Source organism: Delphinapterus leucas, chromosome 8 (genome assembly GCF_059928025.1).
Source record: "Delphinapterus leucas isolate spDelLeu-1000000601 "Yukka" chromosome 8, BTC_Dleu_Yukka2, whole genome shotgun sequence".
Lineage (NCBI taxonomy): Eukaryota > Metazoa > Chordata > Mammalia > Artiodactyla > Monodontidae > Delphinapterus > Delphinapterus leucas.
The window spans coordinates 55,881,338-55,899,460 of record NC_143136.1 but is presented as its reverse complement, the minus strand read 5'-3'; the positions used below and the strand labels follow the sequence as shown (position 1 = coordinate 55,899,460).

General features: G+C 33.5%; 1 protein-coding gene across 3 annotated transcripts in view; it reads left to right on the top strand.

The window, feature by feature from the left end:
* The window catches only part of AGPS (alkylglycerone phosphate synthase), a 139,479-nt gene that overhangs the window by 68,147 nt on the left and 53,209 nt on the right, over nucleotides 1-18,123 (top strand). For all 3 annotated transcript variants that reach the window (XM_022570098.2, XM_089915989.1, XM_022570097.3), the window contains one exon: nucleotides 10,198-10,325. In XM_022570098.2, the coding sequence (XP_022425806.2) occupies nucleotides 10,198-10,325 (128 nt within the window). The remainder of the gene's footprint in view (nucleotides 1-10,197; nucleotides 10,326-18,123) is intronic.

Sequence of the window (18,123 nt, the reverse complement as noted above, 5' to 3'; positions counted from 1 at the left end):
TCTGTGACTGTGTAAATTAGGTAGTTCTCTATGCCCAGTGTCCTCAGCTGTAAAATGGGGATAATAAAAGTATCTATATTCAAAAGCTTTTTGAGAGGGTCAAATGAAATTATGCTAAACAGTTTATAAGCATGTAGTAAGTCCTCAACAAATGTTAAACCGTTGTGGCTGTTTATTATTTTGGCATCAGTGATCTTTATATTTATGGTCCCTAATCCCCATTTCTGTATGTATGTGGATATAGAGTAATCTTAATATAGGCCAGGAGACAGCATGACTGAGAGAGTAAATTTATGTGAAATCATATTCTTTTATAATATGTATTTTCTCTGCTGTTTTGAACTATCTAAATAATAACCTCCTGCCTTAAATATGAATCATAAACTTTTCCTTGAGATTTAGAAAATACTTTCTTTTGCTATAGTTAAATCATTTGACGACAACCTTGAAAGCATCACCATTATAAAAAAACCTATTTTCCCCCATCCTGCTAAGTTCCACATGTGGATAGCCAAGTTAAGTTTAATGTTTTTATGTTGTTTTGTGTTATGAATTTTTCATAATGATTATTTTGACAAGCAGGTTCCTCCCATTTTAGATGTTATAGTATCATGATGAATTAATGAAAACCGTAATAAATAAAGCATTTGAAATGTTTTATATTCTTTTCCTATATGTGGAATTTACTAGTAACTTATAATGATTTGCTCTTTTATTTGAAAAATGGCTAAAAGTACATTTTTTTTTTTTTAACTCGTTACCCACCCTTGTTTTAGCCTTTGCTCTAAAATGAAATAGATGAAAAGCTTACTATCAGTCCTTCTGTGTAGTTTTACTTCATCTTTTGGTTAAATAAAGCTCATCCTTTAGATTCCTCAGGAAAGGCACATTCGTATATCCCATGAGTTCTGGAATGTTCTAAACTACTTTTCTATGACCTTGATACCTGCAGGACAGCTTGAGTGGCTTTAATATTCATGGGTCACACTTTTTTTCCTTGTTTTTTGAAAATACTATTCCACTGTTGCTTTGGTTTTGTATGTTGTTTTAAAGAAATCTAATGCCAATTCTCTTGACTTTTTGCCTGGAGGCAGTGAGGATTTTTTTTTTCTTTATCATTAAAGTTTACTTTTACAACTGAGAGTTGATTTTTGTGGGTCATTTTGCTCTGGTCAGTGGACCCTTTCTCTGTGTATATGCTGGTCTTCTTTTATTTCTGTAAAGTTTTTCTTTGGATTATAGAGTTAAATATTAGGGTTTTGGATTCCGTTCCCCCTGCTGTTTTGATTTTTCTTCTTCAGGGACACCAGTTATACATTTGTCTGACTTTCTTTGCTTATTTTTCATTTCATCCATGATTTCTCTTTTTTTCTCAACTTCTTTCTTTATTTTATTTTAATTCTCTTGGTTATTTTCTGGCTTTTCTTCAATGCCCTGTATTAAGTTTTCATTTGAATCTATTCTCTCTTCTCCTTTGGATACCTTGTAACCCAGCCTTCATTTTTTTTTATGTTTTGTTGTTCTATTTCTTCCCTGAGTTTGGTCATCGTTTATTTCATTTTATCTTGTTTTTTGTCCATTTATGTTTTTAGTGTTTATGTTTCTAATTCAGCTATTTTTTCATATCCCCAAATGCTTGTTTGACAGTGTTTAATTGAGTTTGAAATGCTGTGTTTACAGTTTTCTTCAGGATCATGGTTGGTTTTGTGGGGGATACTTTTCATCAGCAGAAAAGCTATTATTTCCATTTTCTGATGTTTTGCAGTAGTTTTGTATGGATTTGGTCTGCTTTTTTCTGTACCTGTTATTACTTGGAAAGGGTTCCTGGTTTGAGAGTGTTCTGTTCTGTCACTTCTACCCTCTTTTGTGCTATTTGCTTTATAGATGGTGGTGTTTTTGGTGGGAGAAGCCATGGCATGTCCTGTTTCTCTTTCATTTCTATCAGATCTTTAATTTTCCTCCTAATTTTATTCTTTCCCTCCACTGCCTTGTCTCCAAGGAGTACCACACTCCTCTAATTTGATGCTTCTTTGAAGATACTTCCCTTACTTCTCCAAGGGTGCCATTTCTGGTTACTTCCATTTTCAAACCCCTCCTCATAGCCAGGGTTATGGATTACCAAGTCTTATACAGTATTTGGAGTTTATTGTTGCACTTTTGCTTTCCACGGTTGATTTTGTCTCTGCTTACTTTAAGTCCTCTGCTACCCTCTACTCTTTCTTAGGGAGTCTTCTAAACGCCCCCCCCCTTACTCACTTTCTGCCCTTATAAGCTTGTAGCAGCTGGAAGGCTGTAGAAGGTCTGTTGGAGTTTTTTCTTTTTATCTCTACTTATGGGTAATTAGAAAGCCATAGTGTTTTCTTGTCCCCTTTTAATACTAAAGTGTATGTCCTGTGTGGTTTTATTTGTTTTCCTTGTTGATTTTCATGTTTGAGGGGAGGAGGGTAGAGGGAGAGGGAAGATTCAGAATCAAATGATTACCTTTCTTCTCAGTCCTGAGGTCACCTGAACGTATATTTTCAAATTATGAAAGATTTTATTTACGTCAAGCAAATACTTGCATTTTGTATTAGCTAGTAGTTGAAGCTTTCAGTTTTCTTAAGAACACTATATTTGAAATTATAAAACAGAAAATTCTAAAATTTACAGTAACATATTTTTATTGAAACAGAAAGTGAATGACATATAAGCCTCTATGATGTCACATTGCCATGGAGTTGTTTACAAACAATTATATAAAGTGGATATAAAATATTGGTATAATGTGCATATAATCAAGTGATAAGTAATCTAAGTAGTGACATAAAATTCCCAGAGCAAAAGAATCAATAAATATAATAAAGCCCAACAGAAGTGAGCCTTTCAATGAAGTGAATTTAGATGTAAACATTTATGGTTGGATTAATTTGAATATAAATCTGGATGGAAGAAATGCCTTGTGCCAGACTGCATTTGGGACTTGGATGGAGTTTTCTTTTACAGTGGGGACCCCCCCCAACCCCTAACCCCTGCTGCAGAACTCATAGCTGGATAGTTGCACAGACTTGCCTTGGTCATTTCATTAACCTTGCAACAATGCAAAGTCTCATTTTACTAATTTTTATTTTTTAACCTTACTTATAGTGTTATGGTGGGTTTTACCACTTTAGAATGTATGCTATACGTATGAGGCAATATGGGTGTACAGAAGTTTAAGGCATGGTCACTTCTTACTAGTACCTTAGAATTTGGATGTAGAATTAGAATTTTAAGGAAAGTTTGCCAATGTTTTATACATACATATTTTTAAATAAACTTTTTGAGTAAGTAATTACATGTACAAAGTTAAAATATGTACATACATGTACAAAATTCAAAAGGTACAAAAGATGTATAGGGAAAAATCTGCCTTCTATCCCTGTCTTTTAGGCATCTCCCTTGCCCAGAGTAAACACTCTTGCTGTTTATAAGCGTATATGTATGTGTTTTTAAAAACACAAATGGGAGTTTACTACTCTTTGATTTATACGTAATTTTATAACGCTCACTTCAAGTCATCACATTTAGAACCACTTCATTCTTTTTGGCAGCTACCTGATGTTCCATTGGTATGTACTCTGTTCTATTTAAGCAGACCCTCATTGATTGGCTTTTAAATGGTTTCTGATTTTTTCTTTGGATTATATTTAGGTTATATTATATGTGGTAATTTATAGAAATATTTTCAAATGGCTTTATTTCTGAGATGTAAAGAAATATTTCACAAAAAGTCAGGAACTTGGAGTTTAATTTTATTTATTTTTTATTATTATTATTTTTAAATTTTTTTCAAAATTTACTTATTTATTTTTGGCTGCATTGGTTCTTCCTTGCTGTGCGTGGGCTTTCTCTAGTTACGGTGAGTGGGGGCTGCTCTTCGTTGTGGTGCGCGGGCTTCTCCTTGTGGTGGCTTCTCTTGTTGTGGAGCACGGGCTCTAGGCACGCAGGCTTCAGTAGTTGTGGCACATGGGCTCAGTAGTTGTGGCTCGTGGGCTCTAGAGCACAGGCTTAGTATTTGGGGCATGCGGGCTTAGTTGCTCCTTGGCATGTGGGACCTTCCTGGACCAGGGCTCGAACCCTTGTCCGCTGCCTTGGCAGGCAGATTCTTAACCACTGTGCCACCAGGGAAGTCCCTGGAGTTTAATTTTAAATAGAGAAATTTTCCTGTCTAAAATCAAGGCTTATACTAACCTTCTTTTCACAGTTTTCCCGCTTGAGTTTATTTATTTATTTACTTTTTTATTGGAGAAAAATTGGTTTACAATGTTGTGTTAGTTTCTGCTGTACAAAGAAGTGAATCAGCTATATGTATACATATATCCCCTCCCTCTTGGACCTCTCTCCTACCCCAACCCCCAGCTTTCTTTTCCTTAATGAATTTCAACCTGGTGACTTTTGAGTTTGAACAAATATTTATTAAAGTTTTCTGTAGTCTGCGGAGAGATTAGAATAAATAGAAAAGATGATTCATGCCTTTAGGAGCTATGCCTGACAAATTTCAGTTTGTTTGTAGAAACAGCTTTCAGCATGAGGTGTTAATTCTAAGACTACCAGGAACTTCGAAAAATGTTGAAAAGAGTAGAAAAAATTACAAATAAGCTTAGGGATGGCATCAGTATAGTGGCAGAAGAATTAGCAACTTTAAAAATTAAAGTGATACTACTTGTCTTGGTAAGAAAGAATAGGTGTAATAGATAATTCTGTGTTGGTGGATGAGAAGGCAGCATAGTCTGTCAGCCTTATGCCTCTTTCTGGCAAAGGTTTAGAGTTCATTTAGACTCTTTCTGTAGCCTAAGATACCTGTCTCTAAAAATACCCCTATTTCTAAAATGTATGGCTCATAGCTCCTTGTTTAAGAAGATAACTCTGAAGTTTCCTTTGTTTTATTGAGATATAATTTACATACCATAAAATTCACCTGTTTAAAATGTATCCCTTAGAAAGGATAGTTCCTAGGGTTATTGTTTGAGATTTTTTGTGAGCTTAGGAGGGGTCCTCCCCACTGTTCCCCCCACCCTAGTTTTATTGAGCAATAATTGACATACATCCCTGTATAAATTTAAGGTGTACAGCATCATGGTTTGATTTACATATATTGTGAAATGATTACCACAATAGGTTTAGTTAACATCCATCATCTCATATAGATACAATTAAAAAAAATGAAAAAAAAATTATTCTTGTGATGAGAACTCTGAGGATCTACTCTCTTAACAACTTTCTTGTTTATCATACAGCAGCGTTAACAGTAGTCATCATGTTGTACATTACATCCCTGATACTTATTTATCTTATAACTGAAAGTTTGTACCTTTTGACCACCTTCCTCCCCCTACCCTCTGCCTTTGGTAACCACAAATCTGATGTCTTTTTCTGTGAGTTTGGTGTATTTTTATTGTTTGTTTATTTTTATTAGATTCCACATAAAATTGAAATCGTATAATACTTGTCTTCCTCTATCTGACTTATTTAACTTACGTAATGCCTTCAAGGTCTATCCATGTTGTCACAAATGGTGGGATTTCCTCATTTTTTTTTATGCCTGAATAATACTCCATTGTATATATATATACCACAACTTCTTTATCCATTCATTCATTGATGAACACTTAGGTTATTTCTGTGGTTGGCTGTTGTAAATAATGCTGCTATGAACATGGGGGGCTGCAAATATCTTTTTGAGTTAGTGTTTTTGTTTCTTTCAGATATATTCCCAGAAGTGGAATTGCTGGATCATATGGTAGTTTCATGTTTATTTTTTTAGGAACCTTCATACTGTTTTCCATAGTGGCTGCACCAATTTATAATCCTACCAACAGTGCACAAGGGTACCCTTTTCTCCATATCCATGCCAGTGTTTGTTATTTCTTATCTTTTTGATAATGGCCATTCTGGAAGGTGTGAGGTGATATCTCTTTGTGGTTTCAACTTGCCTCCTTCCCCTAGTGATGTTGAACATCTTTCCATGTACCTGTTGGCCATTTGTGTATCTTCTTTGGAAAAATGTCTATTCAGGTCCTTTGCCTGTTTTTTTAATTGAATTATTTCTTTTTTGCTATTGAGTTGTATGAGTTCTTTATATATTTTAGATATTAACTTCTTATCACATAAATAGTTTGCATATATTTTTTCCAATTCTGTAGGTTGTCTTTTCACTTTGTTTATGGTTTCTTTTGCTGTGCAGAAAGAATCTTTTTAGTTTGATGTAGTCCCACTTATTTGTTTTTTATTTTGTTGCTTGTGCTTTAGGTGTGATTTCCAAAAAATCATTACCAATACATATGTCAGGGAGCTTTTCCCCTATGTTTTCTTCTGGGAGCTTCATGGTTTCAGATCTTACATACAAGCCTTTAAACATTTGAGTTAATTTTTTTGAGTGGTGTAAGATAGGTGTCAGGTTTCATTCTTTCACATGTCAATGTCCTGTTTTCCCAGCACCATTTATTAAAGAGGCTGTGTTTTCTCCTTTAAGTACTATCAGCTCCTTTGTCAAATATTATATGACTGTATATGCTTGGGTTTATTTCTGGGCTCTTGATTCTGTTCCATTGATCTGTTTGTTTTTATTCCAGTACCATACTCTTTACTATAGCTTTAGAGTATAGCTTGAGATCAGTAAGTGTGATGCCTCCTGCTTTGTTCTTCTTTCTCAGAATTTCTTTGGCTATTTGGAGTCTTTTGTGGTTCCATATAAGTTTTAGGAGTGATTTTTGTTTGTTTTTCTGTAAAAAATGCCATTGGAATCTTGATGGGAATTGCATTGAGTCTGTAGATGTCTTTTGGTAGTACTGACATTTTAGCAATACTAATTTTTTCAACCCATGAATGAACACAGGATACCTTACCATTTACTTGTGTCTTCTTCAATTTTTTTTTTTTTTTTTTTTTTTTTTGCCGTAGGCGGCCTCTCAGTGTTGTGGCCTCTCCCGTTGCGGAGCACAGGCTCCGGACACGCAGGCTCAGCGGCCATGACTCACGGCCTAGCCGCTCCGCAGCGTGTGGGATCTTCCCGGACCGGGGCCGAACCCATGACCCCTGCATCGGCAGGCACACTCTCAACCACTGCACCACCAGGGAAGCCCCAATTTTTTTTTTTTTTCAATCAGTGCCCTAGTTTTCAGAGTAGAGATCTTTTACCTCCCTGGTTAAATTTATTCCTAAGTATTTTATTGCTTTTGATGCTCTTGTAAATGGGATTAATTTCTTTATCTCTCGTTCAGAAAATTCACTGTTAATGTATAGAAACGCTTCTGATTTTTGTATGTTAATTTTGTATCCTGCAACTGTACTGAATTTGCTGATTAGTTTGAATAGTTTTTTGGTTGACTCTTTAGGGTTTTCTGTACAGTTGTTCTTCAGTGTCTGCAGGGGATTGCTTCCAGAAACCCCTGCAGATAACAGAATTTGCAGATGTTTATCTCTTATATAAAATGGCATGGTATAGCCAGCCATATATAAAACCATGTCGTCTACAAATAGAGACAGTTTTACTTCTTCCTTTCCAGTTTTTATGTCTTTTATGTTTTTCTCTTGCCTGGTCGCTGTACCTAGGACTTCCAGTATCCCCAGGTTTCTACCAGGCAAACCAGGCAAACCAGGCCTGCAATTTTGCCTATATCTCCAATAAATTTATCTATGTCTTCCCAATTACCTTTTACCACATCCTCCACTGTTTTCAAGAGTATTCTTGAAACCTCTTGAACTTCTTCATGCTCTGTTGCAAATAATCTTCGAAAAAAAGATTGGGAGCTGTGTTATGGCTTATTTCTTCCTCTGGCAAAATCTCTGAGCTAAGGCTGTGGAGGTGGGTATGGGGACAGTGGCATGTTTTTCTCTGAGGACACCCTTACTTTAGAAACTAAGTGCTGGGGAGATGGAGGAAGGAAAGTAGGTTTGGTTTGCTTCTCCTGGCAAGATACCAGCCCTTTACAAGCCAGGGCAAAGGGTTGGGACCATAGGCTTAGTGCATCACTCAAAGTAGAGTCTCTGTCCCACCAATTTAGGCTGGGTGCAAGAAGTGAGCCCCTCCTCACCTCTTAGCTGCCCTTGCCTAGAACTTAGTCTCAGGAAAGGTAGCTGAGGTAGAGTGTTACATGGAATAGGGTCAAAGGTTTTTTGAAATTAAGAAAGTTCGTGTATCTGTCCAAGAGAAAGGAAGACATATATCCACATACAAACTTTTACACCTATATTTGTAGTAGCATTATTCATAGTAGCCAAAATATGGAAACCTGTGGAACTTTCAGCTTCACCCCCTGACCTCTAGGGAGGGGAGGGGAGGGGAGAGGAGAGGAGAGGAGAGGAGAGGAGCAGCTGGAAGTTGAATTAGTCACCCATATCTGTGGTTTAGTCATCATGCCTGTGTAATGAAGCCTCCATAAAAATCCCTAAATTATGAGTTTCAGAGGACTACTGGGTTGGTAAACACATGGAAGTGCTGGGAGGGTGGTGTATCTGGAGAGGGCTTGGGAACTCTGCACCTTTTCCCCCATACTTTGTTCTGTGCATCTCTTCAGTTTGATTGTTCCTGAGTTGTTTCCTTTTATAACAAGCTGGTAATTGAGTTTAAAAAAAAAAAAAAAAAGTAGAAACCCAAATGTCCATACCATACAATGGAATAATATCCAGCAGTTAAAAGGAATGAAGTACTTAGTGCATGCTACAACATGGATGAACCTTGAAAACATTTAAATGAAAGTGGCCAGTCACAAAAGGCCACATATTGTAAGATTCTATTTATATGAAATGCTCGGAATAGGCAAATTTCTGGAGAGAAAGTATACTGGTGTTTGTCTAGGGCTGAGGTGTGTGTGGGGAAAATGGGTATGGGATTTATTTTTTGGGGTGATGAAAATGTTGTAAACTTAGATAGTAGTGATAGTTGCATATATCTGTAAATAGTTTAAAACCATTGAATTTTACATTTTAAATAGGTGAATTTTATTGTCTGTGAATTATATCTCAATAAAGATGCTAAAATAAAAGAGAAAGTCTAGTCACTCTTACTGTCTTTTAAAATGTACAAGATATATCTATCTTTTTATTCAAATATTAGTCAGTCAAGTTTGCAGAGCTTTTGTGATTTTACAAATCATAATAGGGTTGTATTTGCTATCTAAGTAGGAAATCATTTGTATATGTGACAAACATATTGTGATATAATGTAGTTTACTCTTTGTGGACTCGTAGTTTTTAATCTTCTACAGTATTATATATTAACATTTTATTTTAGGTATATTATAAATTTATTGGAAGCATTGATTTTTGTGATACTTTTAACTTATTTCTAGTATTGTAATTAAGTTCTATAATTTCGTATTTCCCTTTCATTCTTTTTTCATGATTCTAAGAAAATTTACTTAATAGTATTAATAATAATTCATATCATTTGTACATTAGAAAGCACTGATTTTGAAAGCTTGGCTTCTTGAATGCAATTATTTTTAACCATGTCTCTTCAAATATTTTAGCATAGCTATTTAGATCATGTAGTTATATTTAACTTGCATTTTTCCTCTCTGATTTGTCCTCCACTCCTCCATGTAATAAACAAAAGGACATTTGTTTCATTGATGGTCCTCTTCTGTTAGCTATTTATAACTATTTTGTCTCTGAAATATGTTTTTTTTTTCTTCTAAGGGCATCTTAATATTGCCTTTATCTTTTCTTCGTATGAATTCTTAGGAAAAAAGGCAAAGTGTAATAGTCTCTCTAATTTCTTCTGTCAACTTAAATTCTCATAGAAAATTAGATTCTTTTTGCCCCAATAAATTGTTGTCATAGTAAAAATAGGTTCAACTATCAAAATATACTTTTGTTTGAATGCATATGAGATATAAAAACCTGTTGTTTTTCAGATTTAAATTTTAATAAGTTGTAATACTTTAAAAACTATTTAAAATTAACCTCTTTGGAGAAAGGTTACCTTAAAAATGTTTTAAAATATTTATACATAGCTAAGAAAAATGTATTCCAAAAACTTTTTTTAGAAATTATAAAATTTGCTTAGATGTTTTTCTAGAAGGACTTGACTAGCCATTATTCCCCACATAGAATAGATTAAATAGATTTAAATATGATTAATAGAATAAATTAGTAGAATAAATAGATAAAGTAGATTTAAATATGATTTAGAAAATCGGCATGTGATATATTGGATTATTCCCCCTTCTTTTTCAGGAACTCTTGGTGTGATAACAGAAGCTACAATAAAAATCAGACCAATCCCTGAATACCAAAAGTATGGCTCAGTAGCTTTCCCTAATTTTGAACGAGGAGTAGCCTGTTTAAGAGAAATTGCAAAACAGGTAAAAACAAAAACAAAAACCCACCCATATATATTTATATTTAAAAAAATTCTGCTGCATAATTGATTTTGATATGTCACATATAATCTTCATATTTAGTTGTGTTATATTTGTGATTTTTACCCAGTTCTATATGAAAAGGTAATGTTGTAAAATCGTCCCTTTAAGTTCAGTTGCTATTTCTTTGAGTAATTATACATCTATTTCTTGGTTTAAAGAATGCTGTACAATTTTAAGACAAGGTAAGGTATGTACCTGAGTTGATGGCTTCAAATGTCTCTGCCTTTATTGAATGTTTTCTTAAGTTATTTTTGGGTAAGATATTTTGTGATTAATTGCAGTAATATTGCATTTTTCTTAAGATATTTATTGAAATTAAAATAATTGGCTGAATATTAATGGCCCCAAAATACAGAAATTAAATACAAGTAATCAAACTTTATCAGTTCTTAGAATGTGCTGCTACTAGGCCTTACTTGTTTTTTAATATTTCCTTAGCTATATCTTAAAGTAAGTAATATAATATAGTATAACATAATACAAGATATTTAGATATAAGCTAAGAAGAATTCCCACTTTCCCTTTCTTTAAAAAAAGGGATATATTGTCAAGGGTTTTAAAAAGACTAAATAATGCCAAGTAATTTTATTTCTTCGTTAGTTGTGTGTATCAGTGTGGGAGTTCTTGCGTTTCTTTAGACATTTGGTTCATTGTTTAAACTATAATGGTTTGTGAAAAAATTCTTATTTCAACATTTCCCAGCAGGGAGGAAGTCAAGGGAATATACTCCAGCCTCTCTCTTCTTGCTTTCTCCAAACTCAGAGTTCTTTAATACTTCCCATCAACTATACCCAATTTGAATCTTGAGTGCAAGGTAGCTTTCTGATGTGACCCATATAGGTCAGCTTCTGGGTATTCAGAGTAGGGTGGAGGGAGGATCTGATAAGGAAAAAGAGTGGTATCTAGCAAGTACTCCGTTTCATTGCGGACTTTGTAAGATACTGAGTCTTATCTTCATACCATTCCAAGAGAACCAAACCACTATTAATGTTTTAAAAATATATAAAATGAGTAAAAAAAAATGTTATATTTACCCACATATTTACCATTTCCAGTGCTCTTTATTCCATACACTCAGTTTTGCCTTCTGAGACACTCATTCTTTCTTACAGTTTCTCACTTTTAAGAAGTCCAACTATATGATCACCTAATCTAACAGTTGAGAAGGGTAATTTTTATAATTTCCAAGTAGCTTCAGTTACTTATCATTAGATTGCTTTTTCCCTTCATCAAGATTTAGTCATAGGCTCCTTAATCTTGGTTGTCTTACTCCTAGGTAAAGGGAAGAGTTTTAAAAGACACGTATAGTCATGGAATGAACATTCTTGAACTTGTGGCAGGTTACTTTGGTGGTGTTAACGCAGAAGTGATGTTGAAATCCTTAAGAGCTCCTAATTCACTTGAACTTTGAGGATATTATGTTACGGTTAAGGAGCTAGTATTATGCTATGTTTGCTAAAATAACGAGATGGCGGTAATATTTAAAAGTAGAATTATTGAGTAAAGGAGCGGAGATAAGTTTTAGATGTAAATATTTGAGCACCGAGCAGTAAAGTTCACGTGTGTTCTGATAACTTGTTGCTAAACCCTTCCATCACTTAAAGGCCAAGGAAGTAACTTCGAATTTAAGATACCTCAGGTATTAAGAAACAAAAGAAGTACTTGAAGAGCCTTATGGTTTTGCCTGTGAATTCATTCCTAGAAGAATGGGAAACTGGGTTTTTTTTGTTCTTTTTAAGAAAATAACCATAAATTCACCAATTAAAAATCAAAATAAAAGCAAATATTTTCCATAAATATTTTCTGATTAATTTCAAATCTTCCTTAATGAGATATTTTTTATTCTAGTGTTTTCAGTTTGTATTGTAGTTCATTCTTTGTGTTAACTACTTTTATTTTTATTTACTTTTCATCTTTGTCAAGCTTGACTATACCCCTCCAAGAAAAGCTTTATTATTAAAGATACAGTTTATATTGTCCCTCTTGTTCAAGTTTTGAATGGCATGTTTTTAGTTGACCATTATTGCCTCCATTTTTTTTATGGCAAAATAAACATGAATGCCAAGTTAGATTTTTAAAATAATTACAGAATTTATAAAACTAGTCTGATTTGTATGTATTTTTAACAGAAGATCTTATTGAGTACACACTCAGTCTATCTTGGCCAACTCTGCCCCTTCACAATACCTCCCCTCTGTTGAACACAGATTTAGTAGACTTGTTAAAAAGTGTTGTTATATGATCTTTGGAATAGAAGTAGACATATTTTATGCTTTCCTGAGTGCTCCATCTGCTTTTCTGCATTAAAAACACTCACATGTAAATCTGTCTTAGGTTTCATTAATGAGAAATGGTGTACAAATATGTCAAAATCCTTAATTTATAATTTCACTAAAATTGGAAATATTGAATTTAAACATAAATAGTTGGTGCAATTTGTTGCAGTTTTTGTTACAATTTAATATGCCCCTGATAGAAAGTAACAGATAAGAGCTACTTGTGATAATGAAAGGCAGGTGGTAACATTTTTCTTCATCTTTGCATAAATCAGTAAAAGTTTTTAAAAAAATTCTTTGTATATTTACAATATGACCATAATCTAAATTCACTACACAAAACTATATTGAATATATATATCTTGGGATAAATAAAGGTGATGATTGATAGAAAGTGCCACCCTGTGGTTAAAAACCAGGTCAAAAAGAAAGCTCCTTTCTAATCTATAGTTTTAATAATTTGGTTCTCTGTAATTAGTAGTAGATAATTTTTAGAGACAAAAATACCATGTAATTGGAAAGCTTGCCTTACTTGAAACTGATTGAAAAGTCTAGATAGATAATATTTCATTCTCAAATGTTGCTCTTATGAATGAAACACTTGCTAAGAATAGTTACTGGGATTTGGAAATATTCCACTATTTGGGGAACCTGCATTTTTTACTCTTGTTATACTGCACATATAGAGAGGCATTCCCTTTCCTGGAAATGGGTAAATGTATTATGTTTAGGGACATTTGTGTATTAGTTTATAGAGTATACAGATCTCATGTGTCAAGAATGGTACTGTATATGCTGCCCTGCTTTATAACAGTATTCTCAAGCAGAAAAATTGAGAAAATTATCAGGTTTTGGCACTAGTCATTGTTCAGTTTGTGATTTGGAATTTCAGTTGATAGCAAGGAAATTAAGATCCATTAAAATAGACGGTACACGGTTTACGATTGTGCCAAATTCTTGATTGAGTAATGAGTTGGCTGCTTGTAATTCCTCACTGTCATTTCATAGCACTTCCATTTTTGCACTATTTTCAGACTCAAGTTGCTTTTGGATGAGTATCTTTTGGAAAGGAGCGGACATGATTGTTCACAGATAGCTAGGTGGGCTCTGTGTATATTTTTATCACTATTCTTACTGAAGGAAATAAATAAAGCAACTTTATACTGGCAGCAGAAGGATTCTACTAAGGTCACTCATCTGATCTTTGTCCATGTGAGGAATTGTCCTCTTTCAGTACTTCACTGCCTGTGAGGAGCTAGAAAGGAAGATTTAGTGGAAGATTAATGTGATTCTATCTCATAAGTGGCAGTCCAGTAGAATCTCCAGCTTTACTCAGTAGATGGGTAAGTGACTTTTAAGATTTTCTCAGAGAGTAGATTTCCTACTGTAGCTTCTCAAGAGGGGGGAAAATTGTGTTTTTTAATCAGAATATCAGTGTCAGATATAATATTTTATTTTTCTCTTTTATTGTTTGTTTTAAAATGGAAAGTATGTTTTTACAAGGGTTGAAGGGAACATGGAATGTTGAAACAAGTTCAAAGGCAATTTACAAAGTTTGGGATCTTCCCCCACCATTTGCCAATAAAAACTTAGGAGTTATGCCTTGTGGTATTGAGAGAGGACCAATTTGTTCCATTATGAGGAAACATTGACTGTCTGTATGTGGCATGGATTAGTACAAATTCCTCTGAAAACTGTATTTCTCAGCATCAGAACTAGGTTTTTAGAATTACAGATTAAAAGGCAGCTTTTTCTTTTGACAAGGGATGGCCCTTTCTACCTACTATCACTTTTATTTTAAACAATTTTAAACTGATAGGGTATTTTTTTCTAGTGAGTTTAGACCGTAATTTCAGAAGATATACATAGTTCATGTCTGACACTTCAGACTATTATATCTTAATTCTGAATTGTTCTGTTTTCAACTTGATTTATCCTGTAGGGGTTCAAATCAATTGAAAGGAGTTAGGTTTAGCACTTATATTGTAAAACATTTAAAGCTTATTTATATTAAGTGATAATTCTTGGAGATAATTTGTTACATATAGAAAATGGAATTGTTATTTTAAATCATTTTTTGATGTCATGTTTTTCTCCCTCTGAAGCAGAGAGAATAACCTAGCCAAATGTTTGGTTAATTGGATTCTTTACTGTGTGATCCAGCAAAATGTATCAGACTTGAGGACAGTTATGAGACATGCTCTAGTCATTACACCTTTACTAAACTGAAAATGTACAATTTTGACCAGGAGACTGTTTGGCATTAACTTTTGCCCCTTCCCTTAACATAAGTGGAGGGAAATATCTACCCTGTATTATGTATTTGTTTCATTCTTTAAAACGAAGAGATAATTCTCTTGCTAAAAAAGTTCTTGTTTACAGTGTAGATTCCTGGCTATAAACCAGTGTATCCTTTCTAATAGGATTAACCAGTTTACCAGTAGCCTTAAATATTGCATGATTTCATCTGTGGTGTCAATTCCAATTTATTATTAGAGGAAGAACTAATTCTGTCTACATTTTAAGCTTTTATACCTAGAAATTTGATTTAACAGAATTCTCTTCTTTTACATATCCTTTTTTTGGACTTTTAAAATTAATTTATTAATTAAATTAATATCAATTATTTTATTGTGTTTTTTATGTGGGAGAGTATGTTTTTAACTTTATATCCAACATAGTGCAGTTGATATTATGTAAGTTAAATAGACATGGTTTCTGTCTTCTAACAGTCACCAAAGATACTGCATATCATGATAAAATTTTCTGTGCTTAAATTTTTGTATAGCCATATACAAGGGGTTTGGTATTGAAGCATTAGCTTCTGATACAGTATGTTAGTAGACTATCCCCAGAATAGTTTTAAGGCTCAGGAACTAAGGCCATTCCAGAGTCTATACTGAAAGTTTGATTTACTCCTTGAAAAAACAAACCTTTTCAATTCAAAGATTATTCATTTTTTAACCAAGATACCAGAGATAGAGGACTGCCACTCAGTGCTTATATTTTATAGTTTATCCTTATGAAGTTAGAAGAAATCATGCAGACGTATGAAACATGTTAATATTGAATTTCTTTCGCCAGTAGCTAGTAAACTAAGATACCTCCTCGAACAAAGTGTCTCATCTGAAGTGCGAGTTCTGGTTTTCCCTGTGACAAGAAAGCAATATGACTTAGTTCCATAAAAACAAATTTTGCAGAAATCTTTTGATGTGTTTCTTATAAGACTAATTAGAGTGGTTGTTTTTTATTTTTCAGGTTACGTATTCAAGTAAATTCCTGGTTGTAGCGTCATTAAAGTGAAGAAATTGGCAGCAATTTGACTTAGTCAGTCATATACCCATGCTTTGAGGTCACTGTGGTTTATTTATTTCTTCTTTGCTCAGATAAAACAAAGATATTGATATTTATTTATTAGTCCATAATGAATTTCTCATATGATTTTTTTAGACTATTTACTAAAGTATAAAGTACAAGCAGGTGACCTAAGCGATTTTAGTCAGAGTGCATTTATCATAATAAAAACAAAATCAGTTATTTCATTAACTCCACTTCAAGTAAGCAATTTTTGTTTGAGTGTTCCTTAAATACCCTGAATGTATCATCAACCCACCATTAAAATTTCTAGGTAAGAATATCCCCTCTCAGGTTAGTTCTGATCACCTACCACCAGGGGTCACTTTAACTCAAGGACCCTTTTCCCCTTTCCTCATCTATGGAATACTCTAGCAGAGCATAATTGTATAGCACGGGATTGAATTTAGAGCTCAAATTCTCAGAATTTGTGATGTCGTTAACTTTTAAAGGAGTTATTTTGAATTTTTTTTACTTACCAAAGTAGTTTTATAGCATTAAAATATAACCTAATCTTAACTGTAAGCATAGTAATTAGTTTGAATGTTTTTTAAGAATAGTAATATTATTTTGGCTTTTTGATTATAAGGACTCCTATTTAATTAGGTGTCATGACTTCTGATTTAAAATTCTAAGAAACTTTTCCTCCTTTGTATTTTTAGAATGATGCATAGTTACTTACAGATTATTTACTGGAGAATCTAAAGCAATCTTGATGCTGTGCTTTGCTTATGAGAATTTACTTGTGACAATAACTGAAAAACTCCATTCACTGACTTTTTAAAAAATGTGGCACTATTAAAACATGAGACTTACTAAAGCTGTTGGTTTGATTTTGATAATTTTTAAAAGTCAGTGTTGAAAGTGAATTTAATATTTATTATCTAGATACAAAAAGCTTTCTATAGCTTTTAATTCTTTTTTCGATATATTAGTATGTAATCATCAACTCTGCCTCAGTATAAATAGGAGCAGTGGATGACTGACTAGTTTATATAACTCAGCTGTCAAGTTAAAATCATATTCAATATAGTTGAATATCAGTTGCTGTATGTAGCAAGTGCCCTGAAGCAAGTTTCTCACTTATTTTTTCAACTTTTATTTGAAAATTTTAAGCATACACAAACTTTGAAAGAATAGTACAGTGGTCACCTGTATATTCATCTTGTATATGCAAAAATTACTGACTTTTTGCTGTTTGTTTTACATATTTGTGTATTTTTCCTTGACCATTTGAAATTAAGTTGCATTATGACATTTGACTTCCAAATACTTCAGTATATATCTTCTGAAAATTAAGGTGTTCTTTTTTATAGCCACAATACCATTATTGTGGATGATAGCTGTCATTTATAACTCTGCAGGTTTGTGAATTACAGTGCCCCTGAGCTCCTTTCTTCAACTCGCTTTCTTGTGAGCTGGCCACAAAACCTCCGGATTGCTTCAGGCCCTAATCTGGTTCCGGCAGGGCACGCTGAGCCTTTGGTTAATTCCTCTTCCTGGTGGGAAATGAGAAAATCAGCAGTACTTTTTTCCCTGGTTTTCTTTTTTTTAAATTAATTTTCAAATTTTTGTACAATTTTTAAAGACTACTTTCCATTTATAATTACTACCAAATATTGGCTGTATTCCCTGTGTTGTACAATACATCCTTGAGCCTGTCTTACACCCAATAGATTGTACCTCCAACTTCTCCACCCCTATATCCACCCCACCACTCCAGCTGATAACCACTAGTTTGTTCTCTGTGTCAGTCCAGCAGTAATTTCTTAATGCCATCTAGTATTCATTCTATAATCAATTATTCCAGTTGTCCCCAAAATGTATTTTGTGGATAGTCTTTCAAACTAAGATCTTATCAAGGCCTACATATTGTATTTTAGTTATTTCAGAGATTGAATTCCACTAGAAATTTACTATAAATGTAATATGCTTTTTTTCCATTTTCTGTTATATGTGTGCTTATGTGGGCTGTTTTCATTAATAACACCTGCTATAGATACAGGTGAAGTAGAATCTGAGTGGCAGTAAGAGATGGAATTTACAAGTTGTTGGTAGGAATTTAAAAGTTTTTTTTCTAATAATGACAGAATGGCTCTGAATTCTTT